Genomic DNA, 27,068 nt, shown 5'->3' with positions numbered 1-27,068 from the left:
AGCAAAATAACACTCAAATATTCACAAACATTTAAGAGTTATTCATCCCAAATACATTTACATTATAAAACAAATTATTCAGAAAATTCAGTAAAAATGTGTCGTCCATTTTGAAGTTTTAAAATCACAAAATCACATTCAAACGTTTTGGTTCTGAGCAGAAAAATTCTTCAAATCTGTTTCTGTTTGAAGTGAAGAGCGACTGGACTCTGGGACCAAAGACCCACACGGTCTGAGTTTGGTCCTGGTTTAGTCCAGGTCTGGTCCAGGTCTTTTAAACGTGTCTGACGCCCAGAGACAATGACCTCACTCTCACGCTGCGCTGTGATTGGTCGATGTACCACTGAGGTGTTTATTCAATTCAGTCTTTTTCATTATTAAACCAGGACTAAACCAGGACTAAACCAAGACTAAACCAGGAGTAAACCAGGTCTAAACCAGGACTAAACCAGGTCTAAACCAGGTCTAAACCAGGACTAAACCAGGACTAAACCAGGACTAAACCAGGACCAAACCAGGTCTAAACCAGGTCTAGACCTGTGAAGTATTTCCCTGGGGCCTCATATTGAATAATATTATAGTCCTGCCATAATCAGGGGCTGCAGACCATTTCATTTTTTCATATTTTAATCAGAAAAGTCCAGACTTGAGTCCAGGCCCCAGAGGAGGATCTGGATCAACATTTGGTCCAGTCTTTGTCCAGTAAAACCTAAAATCACCATTTGACCCTTAGTCAAAGTCCACCACAGTCTATATAAAGTGTGATGTCACCACAGCGGCTCATAGTTTTTATAAACACAGAGCTGTGATCATGGGCTGAGCTTCCAGCTCCATTTTATTTCAGTATTGGGTCTGTAACTGAAGATATGAACATTAATAAGAGACCACCCCTCCCTGAACCGACACCTTAACCTGGTGGAGGGTTTGAGCCCGAATGATCCTGGGAGTTCTGTTGTCGGGGGCTTCATGCCCCTGGTCGGGTCAGGTCCAAGGGGAGGAGTCAGACTAAGAGCGGGTCAGAAGACCTTTATGACAAGAGATCAATCAAGGCTAGTTACGTCGCGCGGACCAGCGTCACCAGGGCCCCACCCTGGAGCCAGGTGGCCTCACAAGGACCCACCACCCGCAAGAGGATCTGGGCAGCAGTCGAAGGCGGGGGCCTCGACGACCGGATCCCCCCACATGGAGACTGGGTCTGGGGACATGGAATGACACCTCGCTGGGGGGAAGGAGCTGGAGTTTGTGCGGGAGGTTGAGCGTTTCCGGCTAGATATAGTCGGCCTCACCTCCACACACAGTTTGGGCTCTGGAACCCAACTCCTCCAGAGGGGCTGGACTCTCCATTTCTCTGGCGTTGCCCACGGGGAGCTGCGGCGAGCTGGTGTGGGCTTGCTCATTGCCCCACAGCTCAGCCGCTGCGTGTTGGAGTTCACCCCGGTGAACAAAAGGGTCGCGTCCCTGCGCCTTCGGGTCGGGGACAGGTCTCTCACTGTTGTGTCGGCCTACGGGCCAAACAGCAGTGCAGAGTACTTCTTGGAGTCCCTGGGAGGGGCACTAGACAGTCACCGAGCAAGGACTCTGTTGTTCTCCTGAGGGACTTCAACGCCCATGTGGGTAACGACAGTGACACTTGGAGGGGCGTGATTGGGAAGAACGTCCTCCCTGATCTGACCCTGAGTGGTGTTTTGTTATTGGACGAACACCATGTTCAAGCACAAGGTCCATCAGTGCACGTGGCACCAGGACACCATAGGTCAGAGGTCGATGATCGACTTTGTTGTCGTGTCATCTGACCTCCGACCGCGTGTCTTGGACACTCGGGTGAAGAGAGGGGCAGAGCTGTAGAGCACCACCTGGTGGTGAGTGGGATCCGCTGGCAGAGGAGGAAGGACAGACCTGACAGGCCCAAGCGTATTGTAAGGGTCTGTTGGGAACACCTGGCAGAGCCCTCTGTCTTCAGGGGGGTCTTCAACTCACACCTCCAGGAGAACTTCTCACTGATCCCTGGGGAGGTTGGGGACATGGACCCCAAGCGGGTCATGTTCTCCACCTCTATTGTCGATACGGCTGCTTGTAGTTGTGGTCGTAAGGTCTGCGGTGCTTGTCGCGGTGGCAATCCCTGAACGTGATGGTGGACACCGGAAGTAAGGGATGCCGTCAAGCTGAAGAAGGAGTCCTATCGAGCCTTGTTGGCTTGTGGGACTCCTGAGGCAGCTGATGAGTACAGGTGGGCCAAGCCTGCTTCAGCTCGTGCTGAAGGGGTTCGGGGAGGCCATGGAGGAGGACTATCAGATGACCTGAAATAAATTCTGGCAAACTGTCCAACGCCTCAGGAGGGGGAAGCAGTGCTTCACCAACACTGTTTACAGTGCGGGTGGAGAACTGCTGACCTTGCCTGGGGATGTTGTCGGGCAGTGGAAGGAATACTTTGAGGATCTCCTCACTCCCACCATCATGTCTTCTGAGGAGGAAGCAGAGACTGAGGACCCGGACTCGTTCATCACCCTGGCTAAAGTCACTGAGGTAGTTGGTAAGCTCCTCAGTGGCAAGGCTCCAGGGGTGGACGAGATCCGTCCCAAGTACCTCAAGTCTCTGGATGTTGTGGGGCTGTCTTGGCTGACACGTGTCTGCAACATCGCGTGGCAGTCGGGGCCAGTACCTCTGGATTGGCAGACCGGGGTGGTGGTCCCTCTGTATAAGAAGGGGGACCGGAGGGTGTGTTCCAACTACAGGGGAATCACACTCCTCAGCCTTCCCGGTAAGGTCTATTCCAGGGACTAGAGAAGAGAATCTGTCCGATAGTTGAACCTCGGATCCAGGAGGAGCAGTGTGGTTTTCGTCCTGGTCGTTGAACACTGGTCCAGCTCTATACTCTCCATCGGGTCCTTGAGGCTCATGGGAGTTTGACACGGTCCACATGTGTTTTGTGGATTTGGAGAAGACATTCGACCGTGTCCCTCGTGGTGTCCTTTGGGGGGTGCTCTGGGAGTATGGGGTCTGGGGCTCTTTGCTAAGGGCTGTCCAGTCCCTGTATGACCGGAGCAGGAGCTGTGTCTCTGCAGTGAGTCAGACCTGCTCCTGGTGCAGGTTGGACTCAGGGCTGCACTTTGTCACCGGGTCTGTTCATTATATTTATGGACAGAATTTCTAGGCGCAGCCAGGGGCCGGAGGGGGTCTGGTTCGGGAACCACAGGATCTCATCTCTGCTGTTTTTTCCACTTAAATGTGAAATAAAGTAGATTTATTTCTGTAGAAAGTTAAGTGATCATGTGACGAACAAACGGCCCTGTCCATGTATAATACAACCCCAATGACGATGGCGGCGGCCGCAGTGACTTCAGGGAGGAGGTGAATAGCTCTGTATTTTACACAGGTTCTGGATCACTCAAACATAACTCCAAATAATCCAGCGTTTATGATGAGGGAACACTGTTAGAACATGAGAACTGTTTTCATAATAAACGTGACACTAACATGAGGGACGTGATGCTAACACGAGGCACGGTCACATGACCAGAGAAAACGCCACAGACGGGACAGTTAATGTAGTTACTTTATTCACCCACAGACGTTAAACCCAAACACAGATCATACCACCTTAAACCCACAGATCATACCACCTTAAACCCACAGATCATACCGCCTTAAACCCAAACACAGATCACATTGCCTGATGATGCTTTCCCACCGGGGCATCAGGTGCGTTGAGTTTACATGGAAAGTCAATGGTGGATGCGTCTTGGCCGCCCTACGTTTTTGCAACGAATCTGACATTGACGTGGCACGTCTGGAGCGTTTAAGCGTCAGAAAAAGCTGAAAAAAAGGCTAAACTTTTTAAACTTTATGACACGCAACGTCAACCAATCAGAGGCTACGCTCCAGTGACTCATCATTATCTGGAAAAAGTAGAAAGACACCAGCCACATAGTAGCAGCAACTTAATTCTGCTGGGCGCACCAGCTCAACACGCCGCCGCCGATCGCCTCCATTGATGGTCTTATGTAATAAACCCACTAAAGCCACTGTCTCCCCCTGTTCACAGAAACAAAACATCCAAAACTCGCAGAGACTGGACGCTCTGGACGCATGTCAAGTTTTTGTCTCCGAAGTGCGTCCACAGTGTCCATGACGCACGTTGGAGGCATTTTTGACGGCGGGGTCTGAACACACCTTTAAATTCAAATACCGATCACATCACCTTAAACAGACTCAGGGTTATAACCTTTAACCTTTAACCTTTAACCTTTAACCTTTAACCCGTGTCAGACTCAGTGTTTCCAGGGCAGCAGCAGAGCCCTGCAGCTGCGTCGCACTTTGTTCAGAGCGAGGCCGTAGACGAGGGGGTCGAACAGCGGCGGACACGTGATGAAGTACAGAGACATAACCACTCGGACGGCGTTGGGCACGGCGGTCACGTTGAAGCGCGTCATGACCACCTCACAGAAACACGCCAGCGTCACGTTTAGCAGAGACGCCAGGTGCGGCGCGCAGGTGCTGAGGGCTTTACGCCGCGTGCTGGCGCCGCTGCTCAGGCACACTCTGATGATGCGTACGTAGGTGTAGAGGATCAGGGCCGGCACAGACAGAAGGGCCACACAGGTGTAGATCAGACCGTACACGTTATTCAACGTGGTGTCGCCGCACGCCAACTTCACCACAGAGTAATTATCACAGTACACTTTAGAGATGTGATTCCCACACAGCCTCAAGGGGGCGCTCAGGGACACCATGAAGCTGACCTCGAGCAGGGGGAGGAGCCACACGAGTAGGAGGAGCCTGAGTGTCCTCTGAGATGACATGCGCCTGTGGTACTGCAGGGGGCAGCAGATCGCCACGTAGCGGTCGTACGACATCGCGGCGAGAGTCATGATCTGCACGTTTCCATAGAAGAAGAGGAAGAACACCTGGACCAAGCATGCGGCGTGCGAAACGGCGTGGGTGCTCTGAAGCAGCTGAAACAAGAGGAAAGGGTAGATGGCGACACTTCCACAGAGCTGGTTCGTGAGGAGGTTGCAGATGAGCACGTACATGGGCTGATGAAGACTCCGGTCCACAAAGATGGCCGCGATGACCACGAGGTTACAGCCCAAAACCGCCACGTACAACAGCAGAAGCAACAGGAACCACAGCGACCTCAGGGAACCCAGGTCCCAGTACGCCGCCAGGGTCAAGGACGAGGACGAGGACACGTTAGCGGACGCCATCTTAGAGCGCAGGACTTTAGACGCGTGAGAGTGAGACATGACAAACCGTCACATTGAGCAGAGTCATCACAAAGTCAAGAAACACTCTTCAGTTTAGACCTGGTTCAGTCCCGGTTTAGTCTTAATTTAGACCTGGTTTAGATCTGGTTTAGTCCTCACTCAGTCCTGGTTTGATTCTGGCGTCTGTTTTGTTCATCCTCTTCACATCTGGGACGTGACTTTTCTTCTTCAGATGTGACAAAAATGAACCAAACTCCAGCTGAAGTCTGTGGATGTATACAAACGAAGACACTCAACCCGGTTTAGTCCTGGTTTAGTCCTGGTTTAGTCCTGGTTTAGTCCCGGTTTAGTCCTGGTTTAGTCCTAGTTTAGTCCTGGTTTAGTCCTAGTTTAGTCTTGGGTTGGTCCTGGGTTAGTCTTAATTTAGTCCTGTCTCAGTCCTGGTTCAGTCCTAGTTTAGACCTGGTTTAGTCCTGGTTCAGTCCTAGTTTAGACCTGGTTTAGTCCTGATTCAGTCCTAGTTTAGACCTGGTTTAGACCTGGTTCAGTCCTTGGTTCAGAACATAAAGTCCAGTCCTGCAGTGACGTTTGTAAAGAACATCACGTCCACACATTCTGTACATTTCTAACATTATAATTCTCTGACATCACTGTCCCAAATGAATCAAACCAAAAAAACAATCATCTTGTTTTTGTGTAAAAGCTGAACAGGAGCAGCAGCTTCAAAATAAACTCACAAATGTATTTCAGACGTGACAGAAATTATGTTTCAAATGTGACGAATGAAGCACGAGGCACGTTAAACTGTTCAACTATGGACCACGTCTGTGATTCAGCGACACAAAACCAACATGACTGCAGTAAACAAAGCTCCTCAACTAGTCCTGGTTTAGACCTGGTTTAGACGTGATTCAGTCCTGGTTTAGTCCTGGTTTAGTCCTGGTTTAGTCCTGGTTTAGTCCTGGTTTAGTCCTGGTTTAGACCTGGTTTAGACCTGGTTTAGTCCTGGTTTAGTCCTGGTTTAGTCCTGGTTTAGACCTGGTTTAGACCTGGTTTAGACCTGGTTTAGACCTGGTTTAGTCCTGGTTTAGTCCTGGTTTAGACCTGGTTTAGACCTGGTTTAGTCCTGGTTTAGTCCTGGTTTAGTCCTGGTTTAGACCTGGTTTAGACCTGGTTTAGACCTGGTTTAGTCCTGGTTTAGTCCTGGTTTAGTCCTGGTTTAGACCTGGTTTAGACCTGGTTTAGACCTGGTTTAGTCCTGGTTTAGTCCTGGTTTAGACCTGGTTTAGTCCTGGTTTAGACCTGGTTTAGACCTGGTTTAGACCTGGTTTAGTCCTGGTTTAGTCCTGGTTTAGTCCTGGTTTAGACCTGGTTTAGTCCTGGTTTAGTCCTGGTTTAGACCTGGTTAAGTCCTGGTTTAGACCTGGTTTAGTCCTGGTTTAGACCTGGTTTAGACCTGGTTTAGTCCTGGTTTAGTCCTGGTCTGTGGACTTAACGACACTAACACAAAATCACAGTAAAAGTCAAAAACATTGATGATTTTAAAGTGTGAAACATGATCATTATTAAAACAGTGAATATTATAAACACATTTGCTCAGTTCATTTAAAACTGAATAACACACACACACACACACACACACACACACGACAAAATGACACAGAACAGCCCGGTGGGTGAAACATTTAAAGCTCAGGTCCAAATCCTCAGAGCCTCAGACGTGTCCTGAGTGTGACGTCACCGCAGCTTCAGCTCCGACTGAAGCTCGTCCATGCTAGCGCTTATAGCGGCTAATCTGGAGCACGACGGTGAGTATCATAGCAACCAGCGCCAACCATGTGCGTCGAGTATCGAGTCAAGTTTGGTCCTGTTACTGTTCAGACCAAAGCTTCAAATAAACACATTTAAAGAATCACACAAACACAGGCTGTCCTTTTTGTCCCTGCGTGTTGCCGTAGTGACTCGTGTTTGTGCAGAAGCGTCTGAGCATGTGCAGAGCGAATTCTGTCGCAGATTCAGCTCACGCGCATTTCACGAAGTCACTCGTGTTTTGAGAGGTCACGTGTGTTTCAGGAGGCCGCAGGTGTTTCATTAGGTCACACATGTTTCAGAGGGTCACACGTGTTTCATTAGGTCACACATGTTTCAGAGGGTCACACATGTTTCAGAGGGTCACACGTGTTTCATTAGGTCACACATGTTTCAGAGGGTCACACATGTTTCAGAGGGTCACACGTGTTTCTCGGCTGAAGAGGCGTGTGATTGGAGCTCGGATCTGCTGCATCTTGATGCCGTAGATGATCGGGTTTAAGAGCGGAGGGACGACCAGAAACTCGGCGGCGAGCGCGTTACTGAGCGCGCGCATCCCGGGCACGCCGTTGCCATATCGTGAGAACATGGAGTCGAAGCAGTTGGACAAGGTGAAGATCAGCAGCGCCACCAGGTGAGGCAAACATGTCTGCACAAACTTCCTGCGATCGGCTCGAGACCTGAGAGCGGCGCCGACCAAGCCGACGTAGGAGAGGAGGATGAGGACGGTCTGCAGGAGGTGGGACAGGATCAGGAGGAAGCCGTAGATGTTGTTCACGGTGGTGTCCACACACGACAGCTTCACCACCTCCCAGTTTGTGCAGAAGAACTTGGGCAGACGGTTCCCGCACAGCGGCAGTCTCGTGGTGAGGACGGCGCCGATGATCGTCTCCAACAGAGAGAAGCTCCAGGTGAGGGCGACGAGCCGCGTGACCGCCGACCGCGTCATGACCCCGTGGTACTGCAGGGGGCGACAGATGGCGACGTAGCGGTCAAACGCCATGACGGTGAGACTGGTGAACTCGCAGAAGACGTAGCAGTAGATTCCGCACATCTGCAGCAGACAGTCCGTGTACGAGATCCGCCCCGAGTCCCTCAGCAGCTCCTGCAGCAGTTTGGGGTAGAAGCTGGACGCGCCGCAGATGCCGTTTATACAGATGTTCGCTAAGAACACGTACATGGGCTGATGCAGCGTCTTCTCCCGCGCGATGGTCGCCACCAGCGTCAGGTTAAAGAAGACGGTGACGGCGTACGACGTCAGCGCCACGCCAAAGTAAATCTGACGGTTTGTGACGGAGTCGTTCAAACCCGAGAGTTCAAACACGAACAACGACACGTTCTCCATCGTCAACAACGCCAGAGGAAGAAGTACTCCAGTTACTCAAGTACGAGTACAGATACAAGTTACTCAAGTACGAGTACAGATACAAGTTACTCAAGTAAAAGTACAGATACAAGTTACTCAAGTACGAGTACAGATACAAGTTACTCAAGTAAAAGTACAGATACAGAGGTGAAGTTACTCAAGTAAAAGTACAGATACAAGTTACTCAAGTACGAGTACAGATACAAGTTACTCTAGTAAAAGTACAGATACAAGTTACTCAAGTAAAAGTACAGATACAAGTTACTCAAGTACGAGTACAGATACAAGTTACTCAAGTAAAAGTACAGATACAAGTTACTCAAGTACGAGTACAGATACAAGTTACTCTAGTAAAAGTACAGATACAAGTTACTCAAGTAAAAGTACAGATACAAGTTACTCAAGTACGAGTACAGATACAAGTTACTCTAGTAAAAGTACAGATACAAGTTACTCAAGTAAAAGTACAGATACAAGTTACTCAAGTAAAAGTACAGATACAAGTTACTCAAGTACGAGTACAGATACAAGTTACTCAAGTACGAGTACAGATACAAGTTACGCAAGTAAAAGTACAGATACACGTTACTCAGGTAAAAGTACAGATACAGAGGTAAAGTTACTCAAGTAAAAGTACAGATACAAGTTACTCTAGTAAAAGTACAGATACAGAAGTAGGTAAAAGTGAATGACTAAATACTTGAGTAAAAGTATTTAAGTACTTGTTTAAACATGTACTTAAGTATTTCACAGTGTTGTAAATGTGGTGATTTTGATTCAAAATGACACATTTTGTTCAACAGAAATAAAAACAAATCAATTTCTGAACTTTTCCTCAGACTTGTGTGTATTTGTTTTAGTTTTGCTCAAAGTCAGAGATTAAACTTTTAAACTTTAGTCTGGATGTTTCCAAGAAGTAAAAATATCTCCTCAGATCAGATGAAAAGTACAGATACTGCTGTCAAATGTAGTGAAGTAAAAGTAAAAAGTACACACTGTCTGACACACAGGGAGGGCATCTGACACACAGGGAGGGCATCTGACACACAGGGAGGGCATCTGACACATCTGCAGATTGACTTTGTTTGTTTCAGTTTAAAGCCACAGTGTGGGTTTTACACAAATACAGAAATGATGAGGTACAAGTTTTAAAACACATTTTCACTAAAAACATGTTTTTGTTCATTTTGAAATAAAAAAAAATACATTTGAGGTTTAAATTCTGACATAATAAACAGTTTGAACGACGTCACTCAAAATCTGAAAACACTTTGACTTTTACGTTTGATGAAGCTGCGTCAGGAAATAACACGATTAAAAAATAAAACGTTTAAATCAACTGCAGATCTTAATAAACCTGAGGAGCAAAAAACAACACGACTTAAAATCTTCATAAAAAAACCCAAAAACGCCACAGACTCAGAGACCACAGCGACGACACAGACCTGCAGCTGCTCTTAAGGCGACAGGGCGAGCGCCTGCAAGCCCCGCCCCCTGTCATTGCCCCCGTCACCGCCCCCTGTCACCGCCCCCGTCACCGCCCCCGTCACCGCTTCTGTCCCCTGCCGCCGTCCTCCAGTGTTTCTGATGAGACGACAGAATGTTGAAAAAAGTCAAAATGGCGTCAGCGTCAGTGTGGAGCGAGTGTACGATGAAGATGATGAAGGTGATGAAGATGATGAAGATGATGAAGATGATGAAGATGATGAAGGTGATGAAGATGATGAAGGTGATGAAGATGATGAAGGTGATGAAGATGATGAAGATGATGAAGATGATGAAGATGATGAAGGTGATGAAGATGATGAAGGTGATGAAGGTGAAAGGTCATATCTAATACGTTTCCATTTAGTCAGACTTTGGTTTAAAGCCTAAAAACTTTAAACCCGTCCTGTTCAAACTGTTCAGATGTTTCTCCAGGTTCTGGTCGTTTCTTCTGGTTGAGCCTCTGGAGTTTTATTTGGACTGATTCATGTTTGAGTTTAATCTTTAATCCACTATGGTGCGTCCACACCGGGGCGTCCAGAGCGACAGGGGCGTCCATGGCGTCTGGAGCACTGGGGGGCATCGAGGGGGTCAGGGGCGTCCAGGGCATTAGGAGCAGCAGGGGGCGTTGGGGGCGTCCTGGCTGTCGGGGACGACGGCGGCGTCAGGAGCGACGGGGGCGTTCAGGCGTCAGGCACTTTGTGTGCGTGTCCAAAAGTTGAAAAAGCTGAACTTTGTGAACTTTGTCAACCAATCAGAGACTACGCTCCAGTGACAAAGAAACATCATCATCCAGAACAAGTAGAAACTCCACAACCCGTGGGGTCAAAATGACACAAGAACAAAGAGAAAAACCCCAGAACCACACGACCGAGTGAATGACCTGCAGAGAACTGGGACCAAAGTAACAAAGGGACCATCAGTAACACACTACACCACCAGGGACTCAAATCCTGCAGTGTCAGACGTGTCCCCTGATTAAGACGGGACATGTCCAGGCCCGTCTGAAGTTTGACAGAAGCATTTGGATGATCCAGAAGAGGATTGGGACAATGTCACATGGTCAGATCAAACCAAATTATAGAACTTTATAGTAAAAACTCAACTTGTGTTTGTAGGAGAAAGAATGTTGAGTTACATCCAAAGACCAGACCTACTGTGAATCATGGGGGTGGAAACATCATGCTTTGGGGCTGTTTTTCTGCAAATGGACCAGGACGACTGATCCGTGTAAAGAGAAGAATGAACGGGGCCAAGTATCATGAGATTTTGAGTGAAAACCTCCTTCCATCAGTGAGGACACTGAAGATGAAACGTGTCTGGGTCTTTCAGTGTAACAATGATCCAAACACATCGCCCGGGCAGGAGTGGCTTCATAAGAAGCATTTCAAGGTCCTGGAGTGGCCCAGTCTCCAGATCTCAACCCCACAGAAAATCTTTGGAGGGAGTTGAAAGTCCATGTTGTCCCAAAACATCACTGCTCTAGAGGAGATCTGCAGGAGGAACGGACCAAACTACAGCAACAGAGAAAACCTCTGGAGACAGAAAATGACCTGTCACTGCAACAAAGAGAATGTAACAAAGTATGAGATGAACTTCTGTTATTGACCAAATACTTATTTTACAACATCATTTGGAAATAAATTATGTTAAAATCCTGGATTCTTTCTGTCTCATAGTTGAAGTGAAACTGATGAAAATTACAGGCGTCTCGTCTTTTTAAGTGAAGAACTTGAACAGTTGGTGGATAAATAAATATTTTTAGTCTCACTGTATAAAGTCTATGAGGTTTATACAGAGTCTAAAATAAATCTTTTATAAGTTTCACTTTCCTCCCCCGCTCCCTCTGCTCTCTGTGCTAAGTCCCTCCCCCTTCAGAGCACAATCACAACACAATCAGCTGCAATGAATCAATGAAACTCCTGCACATCACACCAGGTTTGTCACGTCATAGTGCACAGTTTGTATCATGTTTTTGTTTATTTATGGAGGAGTGTGGAGGCGTGTGGAGTGTGGGTGATGTAGGCTTGGGGGCGGAGCCTTGTACAGTCTCGTACTGTTAACTGTAAGGGGGGTGCGAATAGAGTCCAGGTGAGATCTCTAGATTACTCAAACATGGATGAAATCTAAAATCTCCAGAACATGGAACAAAGACACAAAAAGTGCATTTTACATAATACCCACTTTAATGTTATTAGGGTCAAAGGTGAAACTCCCTTCTCCTAAGAGCGGCTAAAAAGTCAAGGCTAACAGCTCGTGGCTAAACGCTCGTGGCTAACAGCTCGTGGCTAACAGTTCGTGGCTAACAGCTCGTGGCTAACACGTTGTGGCTAACAGCTTGTGGCTAACAGCTCGTGGCTAACAGCTCGTGGCTAACAGCTCGTGGCTAACGCGTCGTGGCTAACGCGTCGTGGCAAACGCGTCGTGGCTAACGCGTCGTGGCTAACGCCTCGTGGCTAACGCCTCGTGGCTAACGCCTCGTGGCTAACGCCTCGCGGCTAAACACTTCGTGGCTAACACGTCGTGGCTAACACCTTGTGGCTAACACCTCGTGGCTAACACGTTGTGGCTAACAGCTCGTGGCTAAACACTTCGTGGCTAACGCGTCGTCTCTGTGGAGCAGAGTCACTTTCATCATCTTTGTTTGTGTCAAACTTTAGCCACAGTTTGGTCCAAACACTGAGGGGCCTCAGGGACCAATCAGACGCAGCGGGTCTGGTCACATGTCCTCAGAGGGACAAGGTAATGATGTCCCTTTGGACCAATCAGGACGTAGCGAGCCCAGTCCACCGCCTCAGGGTCAAAACAGAAGAACGTGTTCATGTTTTTAGATTTAATTAAAGGAGCTGTGTTTATCTTTGTGAAGAAACTCAACTGAATATTTTTACAAATGTTTATCTGACAAATCTGAAATGAAGCAAAAAGTCTCCAGAAACACAAAGAACACACAACACACACACACACACACACAACACACACACAACACACACACACACACACAACACACACACACAACACACACAGAACACACACACAACACACACACACACACAACACACACACACACACACACACACAACACACACAACACACAGAACACACACAACACACACACACAACACACACAGAACACACACACACACAACACACACACACACAACACACACACAACACACACAGAACACACAACACACACACAACACACACACAACACACACACAACACACACACAACACACACAACACACAGAACACACACAACACACACACACAACACGCACACACAACACACAGAGCACACACAACACACAACACACACACACACAACACACACAACACACACACACACACAACACACACAACACACACACAACACACACACAACACACACACCCACACAGAACACACACACAACACGCACACACAACACACGCACACACAACACACACACACACAGAACACACAACACGCACACACAACACACACACACACACAACACACACACAACACACATACAACACACACACAGAACACACACACACACAACACACACACAACACACACACAGAACACACACACACACAGAACACACACACAGAACACACACACACACACAGAACACACACACAGAACACACACAACACACACACAGAACACACACACACAACACACACACACAACACACACAGAACACACACACAGAACACACACAACACACACAGACCACAGAGAACATACACAGAGAAAACACACACACACACACACCCAGAGGTGGCTCAGCTGGTAGAGCGTTGGATATTCATGTAAAACTTTGAAGGTGGAAAAGCTCTGTGTAAAAAGGTGCTGCACTCTGACCTTTGACCTCTGCCCCCCGTCACACCGCCCCCTGTAGTCAGAGTAACAGTACTGACCCCTGCAGTTAGGGCCGACTCGCCCTCACACAGAGCCGACTCGCCCTCACTTATGTCATGTTACTTGTGAGGTACTTTTCCCAAATACTTTTGACTCTTACTTGAGTAAAGTCTTGCACTACTTTCTACTTCTACTTGAGTAATATTATTTGAAGTACTGTTACTCGAGTACAGTTTTTGGCTTTGTGTCTGTGGAGTTCTCTGCTGCAGTGTGGGCTTTGGTGGTGCATGCTGGGATTGTGTGACTGCAACTAAAGGAGCTCTGTAGCGCCCCCTTCAGTCACTCTGCGGTACTGCAGCCTCGGCTCGTGTGCGCAGGACTGAGTCACAAACACGTGCGAGCATTAGCCTGTTAGCCCATTAGCTATTAGCCCTTTGGCCCGTTAGCCCATTAGCTGTTAGCCCATTAGCCTGTTAGCCCATTAGCTGTTAGCCCATTAGCCCATTAGCTATTAGCCCTTTGGCCCGTTAGCCCATTAGCCTGTTAGCCCATTAGCCTGTTAGTGCTAATGTCTTTTTATTGTCATGGTGTATGTGTTGTTATTGGGGGCGACAGTGGCTCAGTGGTTGAGTGTTGGTCCCAACCCGAAGGTCGGAGGATCAAGTCCCGCTCGGACCAAGTTCTGTTGTTGTGTCCTTAGGCAAGACACTTCACCCACATTGCCTAGTATGAAAGTGGTGTGTGTGTGAATGATAGGTGGTGGTTGGACCGCTGGACCTGGATTCGACCCTTCACTTCACTCATTCATAAAAACACAGGGGTGACGTGTGAGCAGCAGGGGGAAGTCCCCTCTGGACTGTCACACTTTGTAATTTTACTGCATAAAATAAAATAAAACTCTTTCTGTTGCTCTGTCGGGTTAAAAATAGTACAGAGTGAGCCGCCATGTGGTGCGCTGTGATTGGTGGAGAGGCCGTCTCTCGCCAACAGGTCTTTAAATATGAGGAGAGTGAGGTTCAGACTTTAGTGAGTCGAGCTTCAGTCAGATCAGAGTCAGACTTTAGTGAGTCGAGCTTCAGTCAGTCGGTGCCTCATCTTAAAATGTGTTTTTACTTTTGATTATTTTTGAAAATCATAAAATGAGCTTCAGCAAATGTAGAGGAACAGGTTCAGATTTAGTCCTGATCTAAGCCCTGGTTCAGTCCTGGTTCAGTCCTGGTTTAGTCCATGTTTAGTCCTGGTTTAGTCCTGGTTTAGTCCTGGTTTAGTCCTGGTTCAGTTCATGTTTAGTCCTGGTTTAGTCCTGGTTTAGTCCATGTTCAGTCCTGGTTCAGTCCTGGTTCAGTCCTGGTTCAGTCCTGGTTTAGTCCTGGTTTAGTCCTGGTTTAGTCCTGGTTCAGTCCTGGTTTAGTCCTGGTTTAGTCCTGGTTTAGTCCTGGTTTAGTCCTGGTTTAGTTGCTGTGCACATGCACAGATCTTAAATCATATATTATATTTAAATATAATTGAAGAATGGCTTTATTTTCTTTTTCTTTTTTGTTTTTGCTGTGACATAATTTTTGCCTAAAACATTCACAGTTTAAATTATAAAAACAAACAAAAGTCTTAATGGTGAATTTTAAATGTGTTGAGATGTTTGAGACTGGTCTGAGCTTCAGACTCTGATGTTTCTGTCTTTTATGTTTCAGCCAAAAACACAAAAGGTTTAAAACTGAGACAATGATTCATGGATTTAAGATTTGTGTTTAAAATGAGACTTTTGAGTCTGTAAAGATAAAGACAAGAGTTAAGTGTGGATCAGTCCTCATTCAGAAGAGCCTAAGACCTGGTTTAGTCCTGGTTTAGTCCTGGTTTAGTCCTGGTTTAGTCCTGGTTTAGACCTGGTTTAGTCCTGTTTAGTCCTGTTTAGTCCTGTTTAGTCCTGGTTTAGTCCTGGTTTAGTCCTGGTTTAGTCCTGGTTTAGACCTGGTTCAGTCCTGGTTCAGTCCTGTTTTAGTCCTGGTTCAGTCCTGGTTTAGTCCTGGTTCAGTCCTGGTTCAGTCCTGGTTTAGTCCTGGTTTAGTCCTGTTTTCAGATGTTGTCTGTATTTTTACACTGAGACGGAGTCAGGACAGAATCAAAGCGTCGACACCGCAGAGAGATTTGTGTTTTGAAAAGAGCCAGTCTTTTGCACGGCTCTTTAAAGTGAACCGATCCAAAAGATTCGGATCCCATCAAAGTCCCATCTCACACGACAGACGGATCCATGATGTGTCCAGCTCTGTACATTAGCCGTGTTCTAGCTGAGTTCTAGCCATGTTCTCTGTTCTCTGCATGTTCTCTGCCTGTTCCCTCTGTGTCTGAGTCATGTCAAACTGGACCCAGGTGACTCACTTCTCTCTGGGGGCGTACTCGGAGCCCGGGCCCTTGCGTTGGCTCTACTTCCTGCTCATACTGTGTGCGTACGTGCTGATCGTGGGCTCAAACCTTCTCCTGACGGCTCTGATCTCCTTGAGCCGGGGCCTTCACCAGCCCATGTATCTGCTCCTCTGCTCTCTGTTTGTGAACGAAGTCTACGGGAGCTCGGCCTTGTTCCCCTTCCTGCTCTACCAGGTCCTTCAGGAGGAGCACAGTGTCCCCTACTCCCTCTGCTTCCTCCAGATCTTCTGCATCTACCTGTACGCCTGCGTGGAGATCTTTACTTTAGCCGCCATGGCGTACGACCGCTACCTGGCCATCTGCTGCCCGCTGCAGTACCACAGCCTGATGACGCACAGACAGGTGGCGCTGTTACTGTGTGTGACGTGGTTGGTTCCGTCCCTGTTCATTGCGGTGCTGGTGTGGCTCAGTGCGTCTCTGCCTCTGTGCGGAAACGTCATCGATAAAGTTTTCTGCGGAAACTACTCCATCGTGAAGCTAGCGTGCTCCGCAACGCGCCTCAACAACATCTACGGCCTACTGTACACGGTCCTGTCTATGATGCTGCCCCTGCTCCTCATCCTCTACACGTACGGACGCATCCTGCACGTGTGCGTGTCTGCCCCGGGGCAGGCGCGGCAGCGGGCGCGGCTCCGAGCACTCGGAACCTGCGTGCCGCACCTGGCGTCGCTGATAAACTTCTCGTTCGGCTGCTGCTCTCAGGTGGTCATGAGCCGCTTCGACGTGAGCTGGATCCCCGCGGCGCTGCAGGTGGCGCTGTCGCTCTACTTCTTCGCCTGTCAGCCTCTGTTCAACCCGCTCATCTACGGTCTCAACCTCAGACAGGTGCGCCAGGAGTGTCAGCGCCTGCTACGAGGAAAGCTCCTGACAGCATGAAGCCTGCTCCACCAGCTCCACCAGCTCCACCAGCTCCACCAGCTCCACCAGCTCCACCAGCTCCAGTAGCTCCACCAGCTCCACCAGCTCCACCAGCTCCATCAGCTCCACCAGCTCCACCAGCTCCACCAGCTCCACCAGCTCCACCAGCTCCATCAGCTCCACCAGCTCCACCAGCTCCACCAGCTCCACCAGCTCCAACTCTTAGTATGACTGAAAAAGCCTTCTACAGCTACACTCTCTGTCCACACCATATCCATCCATGTTCTTCCTCTTGTCGCGGGGGCAACAGTCTAAACAGGGACCCCAAGACTTCCCTCACCCCAGACGCTCCAGCTCCTCCGTTGGGACAGCCTAGAGACATAGTCTCTCCAGCGTGTCCTGGGTCTCCCCCCGGCCCTCGTCTCAGTGAGACATGAACACCTCCCTAGGGAGGCGTCCAGGAGGCATCCTGAGCAGATGCTTCAGTGACTGAGCTCCTCACCCTGCGCCCAGCCACCCCATGGAAGAAACCCATTTCGGCCGCTTGTATTCACGACCTTGTCCTTTCGGTCATTCCCCAGAGCTCATGAGGTGAGGGCAGAACACAGACTGAGGTAAATCCAGAGCTTTGCCTTTGGACTCAGCTCCTTCTTCACCACAACAGACGACACAGAGACAACATCACTGCAGACACTGATCCAACTGTCAATCTCACGCTCCATCCTCCCCTCAGTCAATATAATGAACAGACCCGGTGACAAAGTGCAGCCCTGAGTCCAACCTGCACCAGGAGCAGGTCTGACTCACTGCAGAGACACAGCTCCTGCTCCTCATACAGGGACTGGACAGCCCTTAGCAAAGAGCCCCGGACCCCATACTCCCAGAGCACCCCCCAAAGGACACCACGAGGGACACGGTCAAATCCAGGTTCCTCAAGTCCTGTCGCAGGTGGTGGGTGCACAGGAGGACAGCCCCATGTCGCTCCTTCGGTCTGAGCCCCGTGGGGAAAGGCCCGGCCACCAGGTGCTTGCTGTCGAGGGCCCACCCTGGGCCGGGATCCAGGGTGGGGCCCTGGTGACGTAACTGGCCTTGATCTTTCTTGATCTATCAACATCCACACCATATCCTGTTTATATAAATGCACATAGATAACCCGCTAGCCCAGGGGTCGACGACCTTTGACCCCTAAAGAGCCATTTGAACAGTTTCCACAGAAAAGAAAACACTGTGAGCCGGAAACACTTTCTGACATCTAAAATGAAGATAACACTGTGTTTACTGTAAACACTGTCACGAAACAATCAAAAATAAATCTGTGCATAAATCTTTCTTTTCTGTGGTTCGTCTGCTCCTGACCCTCTGCGGCGTCTGCGTCTGTCGGGCTGAGGTTTCATGTTTCAGGACTGAGTCTGTGAGGCCTGAGTTTGTTTCTAACATAGTTCATGGTGGAGAAAAGCTGCTCATGGACGGATGTGATTTTCTGCACAATTTCACTTGTGTTTTTAAAGTGTGTGAGGTGTTCTCAAATCTTAATGAATGATATTTTCTCCGTCTCAGGCCTGACTCTGTCCTGAGCGGACACAAAACTCACAGATGTAGTTAAACAAACTTCATCCACTTCTAGATTATTCCTCAGATCAGTCTTCTGCATCAGTTCTGAAAGAACTTTTTTCTCTCTTCTCTCTCTGGATATTTCTCAGCAAAGGCTGTGTGTTTTTTTTTTTTTTATGTCTTGTGATAAATGCACAATGTTTTGGTGGGTAAACAGGCGTCCGCGCGCGTGACGCTTAATTTGAGCGACAAAAAAATATAATTATATTTTAATATTTCACGATCACAATAATCCTCCATTTTAAACTACAATAAAAAAAAGAACTAACACAAATAAAACTCACTTAAATAAAGCTTAAAGTACAAAGATGAAAGAGCCACATGTGGCTCCGGAGCCGTGGGTTGCTGACCCTGTGCTAGCTGCTACGTTACAAACAGGAAGTGATCATGGCGCACTTCCTGTTCCATCGACTGTGGCTCCAATTCACTTTCTGTGTAAAACTGTCCTCTCTCTGTACCTGCTGCTTCAGACTAGCGTTAGCGTCAGGTTTGATTGACAGCGTTGCTAAGTGCCCGCCCCCTGATAAACCTGAGGTAGAGGAGGCCTTCATCATCCTCGCTCCAGATTGGCTCTTTGGTTGCTATGATACCGTGGCAGAGTGGTTATCCTGTAGTCGAAAGCTGGAGGATTGAACGTGCAAACTCCACAGAGAGGCCGCTCCACGTCGTCATGGGTTTGTGGGTATTTTGAGGTGGGCGGGGCTAGGTGATGTGTGATAAAGGCGGGTGTGAGGCGGCTCGGAGCCACTTGGAGCTTTGCATTTCAGATGTGAATTTCTTTCTTCTTTAAATCAGCATTGTGGGGCTTTTTGACGGCAGTAAACACACAGCCTGATGAAGGTGGGACAGTGTTCAGATCTGACAGTTTGTTTCTTTTCAAATGTGTTGTTTCTTTCTAAAAAGCCACGATGTGCACAGTGTTTTCAGAGCGTGAGCGGCTGACACCACAGTCCAGCCTGAAGATCGTGTGTTTGGGTTTTTCTTGTGGTCGAGAGTCACAGAGACAGTTCTATTTTAATACAAATGTCACAGTGAACTTGATTTAAGATTTAAAGTATTTCACAAGGTCAACTTTGGTTTGGTCTAATAGACCTAGCCTTGTTTAGTCCTGGTTTAGTCCTGGTTCAGTCCTGTTTTAGTCCTGTTTTAGTCCTGTTTTAGTCCTGTTTTAGTCCTGGTTCAGTCCTGGTTTAGTCCTGGTTCAGTCTTGTTTTAGTTCTGGTTCAGTCCTGGTTTAGTCCTGGTTCAGTCCTGTTTTAGTCCTGTTTTAGTCCTGTTTTAGTCCTGTTTTAGTCTGGTTTAGTCCTGGTTTAGTCCTGTTTTAGTCCTGGTTCAGTCCTGGTTTAGTCCTGGTTTAGTCCTGTTTTAGTCCTGTTTTAGTCCTGGTTTAGTCCTGTTTTAGTCCTGGTTCAGTCCTGGTTTAGTCCTGGTTTAGTCCTGTTTTAGTCCTGTTTTAGTCCTGGTTTAGTCCTGTTTTAGTCCTGGTTCAGTCTTGTTTTAGTCCTGGTTTAGTCCTGGTTTAGTCTTGTTTTAGTCCCATTTTACTCCTGGTTTAGTCCTGGTTTAGTCTGGTTTAGTCCTGGTTTAGTCCTGTTTTAGTCCTGGTTCAGTCCTGGTTTAGTCCTGGTTTAGTCCTGGTTTAGTCCTGGTTTAGTCCTGTTTTAGTCCTGGTTTAGTCCTGGTTTAGTCCTGTTTTAGTCCTGGTGCAGTCCTGGTTTAGTCCTGGTTTAGTCCTGTTTTAGTCCTGGTTCAGTCCTGGTTTACTCCTGGTTTAGTCCTGGTTTAGTCTTGTTTTAGTCCTGGTGCAGTCCTGGTTTAGTCCTGGTTTAGTCCTGTTTTAGTCCTGGTTCAGTCTTGTTTTAGTCCTGGTTTAGTCCTGGTTTAGTCTTGTTTTAGTCCCATTTTACTCCTGGTTTAGTCCTGGTTTAGTCTGGTTTAGTCCTGGTTTAGTCCTGTTTTAGTCCTGGTTCAGTCCTGGTTTAGTCCTGGTTTAGTCCTGGTTTAGTCCTGGTTTAGTCCTGTTTTAGTCCTGGTGCAGTCCTGGTTTAGTCCTGGTTTAGTCCTGTTTTAGTCCTGGTTCAGTCCTGGTTTAGTCCTGGTTTAGTCCTGTTTTAGTCCTGGTTTAGTCCTGGTTTAGTCCTGTTTTAGTCCTGGTTTAGTCCTGTTTTAGTCCTGGTTTAGTCCTGTTTTAGTCCTGGTTTAGTCCTGGTTTAGTCCTGTTTTAGTCCTGGTGCAGTCCTGGTTCAGTCCTGGTTTACTCCTGGTTTACTCCTGGTTTAGTCCTGGTTCAGTCCTGGTTTAGTCCTGGTTTAGTCCTGTTTTAGTCCTGGTGCAGTCCTGGTTCAGTCCTGGTTTACTCCTGGTTTAGTCCTGGTTTACTCCTGGTTTAGTTCTGGTTTACTCCTGGTTTAGTCCTGGTTCAGTCCTGGTTTAGTCCTGGTTTACTCCTGGTTTAGTCCTGGTTTAGTCCTGGTTTAGTCCTGGTTTAGTCCTGGTTCAGTCCTGGTTTACTCCTGGTTTACTCCTGGTTTAGTCCTGGTTCAGTCCTGGTTTAGTCCTGGTTTAGTCCTGGTTTACTCCTGGTTTAGTCCTGGTTCAGTCCTGGTTTAGTCCTGGTTTAGTCCTGGTTTAGTCCTGGTTTAGTCCTGGTTTAGTCCTCCTGGTGTAGGGGGCGCTCACATGAGCCCCAGCATGGACAGCTCCTAAAGCACGTTATGTTTGTCCAGTGTGAGTGGAAACGAACCAGGACTTTGACCCAGTTGGAGGAGGTGGGCTCGGTTGGAGGAGGTGGGCTCGGTTGGAGGAGGTGGGCTCGGTTGGAGGAGGTGGGCTCGGTTGGAGGAGGTGGGCTCGGTTGGAGGAGGTGGGCTCGGTTGCTCCTGTTCGCTCACACATGGTTTATGTGGCAGAGAGGAAGAGGAGAACAAGATAAAGTGAATGAACTCTGAGCTGACTGTTTAACAGATCCTTCATGGCTCTTATTGTGTAAAGTGTTAGCTCTGCTGCTCCACAGAGAAACAAACATGTGATGACGTCATCGGGCCGTGGCTCAGGTTGAGCAGGTCTGAGTGTGTGAGATAGAACTGTAAGCATCGTGTTTGAGCACGGATCTGTTCAAAGGGCCCAGTGTGAGTGCCACTTTAGTCCTGGTCCAGTCCTGGTCCAGTCCTGGTCCAGTCCTGGTCCAGTCCTGGTCCAGTCCTGGTCCAGTCCTGGGAGCATGTTTAACTCCAGTGAGGTCACTCAGTTCTCTCTCGTGGCGTTCCGAGATCCTGGGATGTTCCGGTTCCTGTTCTTCTCTGTGGCTCTAATTCTTTACATTCTCATCGTGTTCTCCAACGTTCTCCTCATTGTGGTGGTGTATCTGAGTCGGACTCTGCACGAGCCCATGTACGTCCTGCTCTGCTCGCTCTTCCTGAATGAGCTGTGGGGCAGCTCAGCCATGTTACCCTTCCTATTGGTCCAAATCCTCAGAGACGCCGCTTTCGCTCCGTACTCGCTGTGCCTGCTCCAGCTCTTCTGCGTTTACTCGTACGCATCGGTCGAGTTCACTAGTTTAAGCGTGATCTCATACGACCGCTATGTGGCGATCTGCTGCCCCCTGGAGTACCACGCGCGCATGAGCCCAAACAAAGTGCGTGTACTGGTGGTTCTGATCTGGCTGCCTCCGCTCGTCGCCGTAGCGATCACGACGATCCTCACGGCGTCGCTAACTCTGTGTGGTAATGTTATCGATAAAGTTTACTGCGATAACTATTGCATCGTTAAACTCTCGTGCTACGACACGACGGTGAATAACTGGTACGAGCTGGTGGCCGCCTCCCTCACGGTGGTGGCGCCGCTCGTGGTCATATTTTACACGTATGTGCAGATTCTGCGCGTGTGTTTCAGGGGGAGCGCGCACACGCGACAGAAGGCGGTGAGCACGTGCGCGCCGCACCTCGGCTCAGTGCTTAACTTAGGGTTTGGCGTTCTGTTCGAGGTGATTCAGACGCGCTTCGACACCAGCGTTCTGCCCACGATGCTTCGGATTCTTTTACCGGTGTACCACGTGACCGTGCAGCCGCTGCTCAACCCGCTGATGTACGGACTCAACCTGAGGCAGATCCGACGACAGTGTCAACGGCTCCTGCTCAAACACAATAAAACTGTGGACATGGGCTGACAAAGCCTCTGCTCATTTTAAAGTCATATCATGAAACATTTTATTTCAAACCTTCATTTCACCAGGACAGAGGCCCGGGTCCATGTACGAGGCTCCGCCCACAAGCCTACGCCACCCGCACCACAGTTCTCAATTAAAAAAAACATGATACGAAACTGTACACTACAGCGTCACAAACCTGGTGTGATGTGCAGGAGTTTCATCAGTGCGATGCAGCTGATCGTGTTGTGATGTCACTCTGAAGGGGGAGGGACTTTTGCTCCGCAGAAGAAAAAGTTGGACAACTCTGGTGTAGACTTTTCACTCTTTGAACCTGGAGCCGCCCCTGCACTCGCCCAGGAGGTGGTGCTAATGAGCAAAGTTAGTTAGCTACATACACTCTTTATATAAATGGACATAGCTAACCTGCTAGCGCCGTGTTCCAAACAGGAAGTGATCATGGTGCACGTTCAGCTCCATCATTTCACTCTCTGTGTATAATCTCTGTCTCTGTCTCTTCAGACTCATTCTGGTCTTAAATGTTCGTATTAACCCTCTACATGATCCTGGGGTTTTTATTTCACTTTTGTGTCTGTAAATCAAGATATGAACATTAATAACAGACAAACCAGGTCCTTCTTTCCCCGAGGTCGCTCCTGCTAGCCCAGGGGTCGGCGACCTTTAACCCCTAAAGAGCCATTTGAACAGTTCCACTGTGAGCCGGAAACACTTTCTGACAATGAAGATAACACTGTGTTTACTGTAAACACTGTCACGAAACAATCAAAAATAAATCTGTACAAAATCTGTGCATAAATCTTTCTTTTCTGTGGTTCGTCTGCTCCTGACCCTCTGCTGCGTCTGCGTCTGTCAGGCTGAGGTTTCATGTTTACATCAGGACTGAGCTGTTTTGATATTTCACAATAATCCTCCATTTTAAACTACAATTTAAAAATAGAACTAACACAAACAAAACTCACTTAAATAAAGCTTAAAGTATAAAGATGAAAGAGCCACATGCGGCTCCAGAGCCGTGGGTTTCTGACCCCTGTGCTAGCGTTAGCAACACGTTTGATTGACACCATTGCTAATGGAAACATCGTTGCATTAAACACTCTCATTCCTGATTGGCTCTTTGGTTGCTATGATACCTGCAAATATGGAACCTGGCTCCAGATTCCGAGAGTGTGACGTCACAGCCGACTTTTTCCGGTCGAGAACCATGGCCTCGGATTTGGAGGAGTTGATTCTCATCCCAGACACTTCACACTCGGCTTAAACCGCCCCAGTGCTGCAGGTCCTGACTCAAAGAAGCATCAGGACAAACATCATCTGCAAACAGCAGAGATGAGATTCTGGGGTTCCCAAACAAGACCCCTCCAGCCCCTGAACCAGACCCCCTCTGGCCTCTGGCTGCGCCTAGAAATTCTGTCCATAAAAACAATGAACAGACCCGGTGACAAAGGGCAGCCCTGAGTCCAACATGCACCAGGAGCAGGTCTGACTCACTGCAGAGACACAGCTCCTGCTCCGGTCATACAGGGACTGGACAGTCCTTAGCAAAGAGCCCCAGACCCCATACTCCCAGAGCACCCCCCAAAGGACACCACGAGGGACACGGTCAAATGTCTTCTCCAGATCCACAAAACACATGTGGACTGTGTCAAACTCCCATGAGCCTCAAGGACCTGATGGAGAGTATAGAGCTGGTCCAGTGTTCAACGACCGGGACGAAAACCACACTGCTGCTCCTGGATCCAAGGTTCGACTATCGGTCGAATTCTTCTCTCCGATACCCTTGAATAGACCTTACCGGGAAGGATTACCCTGTAATTCGATTACACCCTCTGGTCCCCTTTCTTAAACAGAGAGACCAAAACCACAGTCTGCCAGTCCAGAGGCACTGTCGCCAACATGCTGCAGAGATGTGTCAGCCAAGGCAGCGCCACAATGTCCAGAGACTTTAGATACACAGGACAGATCTCATCCACCCCCGGACCCTTGCCACTGAGGAGCTTTAACCACTTCAGCCAGGGTAATGGATGAGTCCCCCTCTGGGTCCCCAGTCTCTGCTTCCTCCTCGGAAGATGTGACAGTGGAATTGAGGAGATCCTCAAAGTCCTTCCACCGGCGGACAACATCCCCAGTCGAGGTCAGCAGTTCTCCACCCGCTCTGTAAACAGTGTTGGTGAAGCACTGCTTCCTCCTCCTGAGGCGTCGGACGGTTTGCCAGAATCTCTTTGAGGCCGTCCGATAGTCCTCCTCCATGGCCTCCCCGAACTCCTCCCAACCCTGAGTTTTTGCCTCCGTGACAGCCCGAGCCACGGCACGCTTGGCCCGCCGGTACTCATCAGCTGCCTCAGGAGTCCCACGAGCCAACAAGGCTCGATGGGACTTCTTCATCCTGATGAAATCCATAACTTCTGGTTTCCACCGAGTTCGGGGGTTTCCGCCGCGACAAGCACCGCAGACCTTAGGACCACAGCTGCGATCAGCCGCATCGACAATAGAGGTGGAGAACATGGCCCATTCAGAGTCCATGTCCCCAGCCTTCCCCGGGATCAGGGAGAATTTCTCCTGGAGGTGAAGACCCCCTGACGGAGGGCTCCTCCACAAGTTCCTAACAGACCCTCACGATTCGCTTAGGCCTGCCAGGTCTGTTCAGCTTCTTCCTCTGCCAGCGGATCCCACTCACCACCAGGTGGTGCTCTACAGCTCTGCCCCTCTCTTCAGCTGAGTGTCCAAGACACGCGGCCGGAGATCAGATGATACGACAACAAAGTCGATCATCGGCCTCCGACCTAGAGTGTCCTGGTGCCACGTGCACTGATGGACCTTGTGCTTGAACATGGTGTTTGTTATGGATAAGCTGTGACTAGCACAGAAGAACAATAACAGAACAACACTTGGGTTCAGATCAGGGAGGCCGTTCCTCCCAATCACGCCCCTCCAGGTGTCACTGTCGTTACCCACATGGGCGTTGAAGTCCCTCAGGAGAACAACAGAGTCCCCGGTCGGTGCACTGTCTAGTACCCCTCCCAGGGACTCCAAGAAGGCCGGGTACTCTGCACTGCTGTTTGGCCCGTAGGCCGACACAACAGTGAGAGACCTGTCCCCGACCTGAAGGCGACCTGAAGGTGACCCTCTCGTTCACTGGGGTGAACTCCAACATGTGGTGGTTGAGCTGTGGGGCAATGAGCCCACACCAGCTCGCCGCCGCTCCCCGCGGGTAACACCAGAGAAATGGAGAGTCCCGCCCCTCTGGAGGAGTTGGCTCCAGAGCCCAAGCTGTGTCTGGAGGTGAGGTAACACTCAACTTCCTGCACAAGCTCAGGCTCCTCCCCCCAGTGAGGTGACATTCCATGTCCCCAGAGCCAGTCTCCATGTCTGGAGATCCAGCTGTTGAGGCTTCCACCTTCGACTGCCCAAATCTCTTTGCACTGGCCCCTCATGGATCCTCCCGCAGGTGGTAGGGTCCCCGGGAGGTTGGCCCCATGTCCCTCCTTCGGCCTCTTAGAGAAAAGCCCGGGCCACCAGCCACTCACTCTGGAGCTCCAACCCCAGGCCTGACTCCAGGGTGGGGCCCCACCAGTCGCTGGCCTTGACTTTAAACTCATCATAAACGACTTTCACCCGCTCTTGGTCTGACTCCTCCCCCTGGACCTGTTTGCCATGAGTGACACGACCAGGGGCATGAAGCCCCCGACAACAGAGCTCCCAGGATCATTCGGGCTCAAACCCTCCACCACGTTAAGGTGTCGGTTCAAGGACGGGACAAAATGAATTATAAACAGTTCAACTCTCTCAGCTCCACTTTCAGATATAATTGTTTTAATTTCCTAAACCTGTTGTTCTGGTCAGAGTCTCTCAGGTGAGTCCTGCTGTAGCTGCAGGGCTTTAGAGCCTTTAGACCCTGTGTCACACTGAAGCCTGAGGGTCTAAAGGCTCAAAGTGTGAACACTGCACTGAGCATGTGCAGAACCAGAGACTCAAACTGGGCGTGACAAGGACTCTGATTGGTCAGTGCTCCCTGTGGGAGGAGATAGGTGAAGTGGAGATGTGTCTAGACAGCAACAGAGTTAAATATAAGACTAAATGTGTTTCAAAAAAGAACTACGTTAGAAGGTTTGAGTTTGAACCTGAGCCTCTTTTATTGTGAAGAACTGAACAGATTCGTCTGTGTTCATAGAGTCATTTTTATTTATTTTCATAAAATATGAAACTACAGAAAATAAAACTGGGACAAAGTTCATCATCTTCTTCAAATTCACAAATGTATCTGGGAGGGCATCTGACTCACAGGAGTGTGGGACGGCGTCTTG

At 48.9% G+C, this 27,068-nt stretch overlaps 4 protein-coding genes across 4 annotated transcripts; 2 read left to right on the top strand and 2 right to left on the bottom strand.

The window, feature by feature from the left end:
• Positions 1-4,268: 4,268 nt before the first annotated feature.
• Positions 4,269-5,204, bottom strand: LOC117379935 (putative gustatory receptor clone PTE03). The gene has a single exon (XM_033976630.1). The coding sequence runs from the start codon at positions 5,202-5,204 to the stop codon at positions 4,269-4,271; it is 936 nt and encodes a 311-aa protein (XP_033832521.1).
• Positions 5,205-7,425: 2,221 nt separating this feature from the next.
• On the bottom strand, positions 7,426-8,358 carry LOC117379933 (putative olfactory receptor 7A2). Its single transcript, XM_033976629.1, has one exon. The coding sequence runs from the start codon at positions 8,356-8,358 to the stop codon at positions 7,426-7,428; it is 933 nt and encodes a 310-aa protein (XP_033832520.1).
• Positions 8,359-16,061: 7,703 nt separating this feature from the next.
• LOC117379932 (olfactory receptor 11A1-like) lies at positions 16,062-17,009 on the top strand. The gene has a single exon (XM_033976628.1). It carries the CDS (start codon positions 16,062-16,064, stop codon positions 17,007-17,009), a length of 948 nt encoding a protein of 315 aa, XP_033832519.1.
• A 4,813-nt stretch (positions 17,010-21,822) lies between these two features.
• On the top strand, positions 21,823-22,767 carry LOC117379931 (olfactory receptor 11A1-like). Its single transcript, XM_033976627.1, has one exon. The coding sequence runs from the start codon at positions 21,823-21,825 to the stop codon at positions 22,765-22,767; it is 945 nt and encodes a 314-aa protein (XP_033832518.1).
• The last annotated feature ends 4,301 nt before the right edge of the window (positions 22,768-27,068 follow it).

This window comes from Periophthalmus magnuspinnatus, chromosome 13, assembly GCF_009829125.3.
Source record: "Periophthalmus magnuspinnatus isolate fPerMag1 chromosome 13, fPerMag1.2.pri, whole genome shotgun sequence".
Classification (NCBI taxonomy): Eukaryota; Metazoa; Chordata; class Actinopteri; order Gobiiformes; family Gobiidae; genus Periophthalmus; species Periophthalmus magnuspinnatus.
Note: the sequence above shows the minus strand (reverse complement) of the source record. Positions and strands in the feature narration are given on the sequence as shown.

What these genes read in the sequence shown, in the direction of transcription:
- LOC117379931 (XM_033976627.1), top strand. Translation starts at nt 21,823, where the DNA reads ATGTTTAACTCCAGTGAGGTCACTCAGTTCTCTCTCGTGGCGTTCCGA.
- LOC117379933 (XM_033976629.1), bottom strand. Translation starts at nt 8,358, where the DNA reads ATGGAGAACGTGTCGTTGTTCGTGTTTGAACTCTCGGGTTTGAACGAC.
- LOC117379932 (XM_033976628.1), top strand. Translation starts at nt 16,062, where the DNA reads ATGTCAAACTGGACCCAGGTGACTCACTTCTCTCTGGGGGCGTACTCG.
- LOC117379935 (XM_033976630.1), bottom strand. Translation starts at nt 5,204, where the DNA reads ATGGCGTCCGCTAACGTGTCCTCGTCCTCGTCCTTGACCCTGGCGGCG.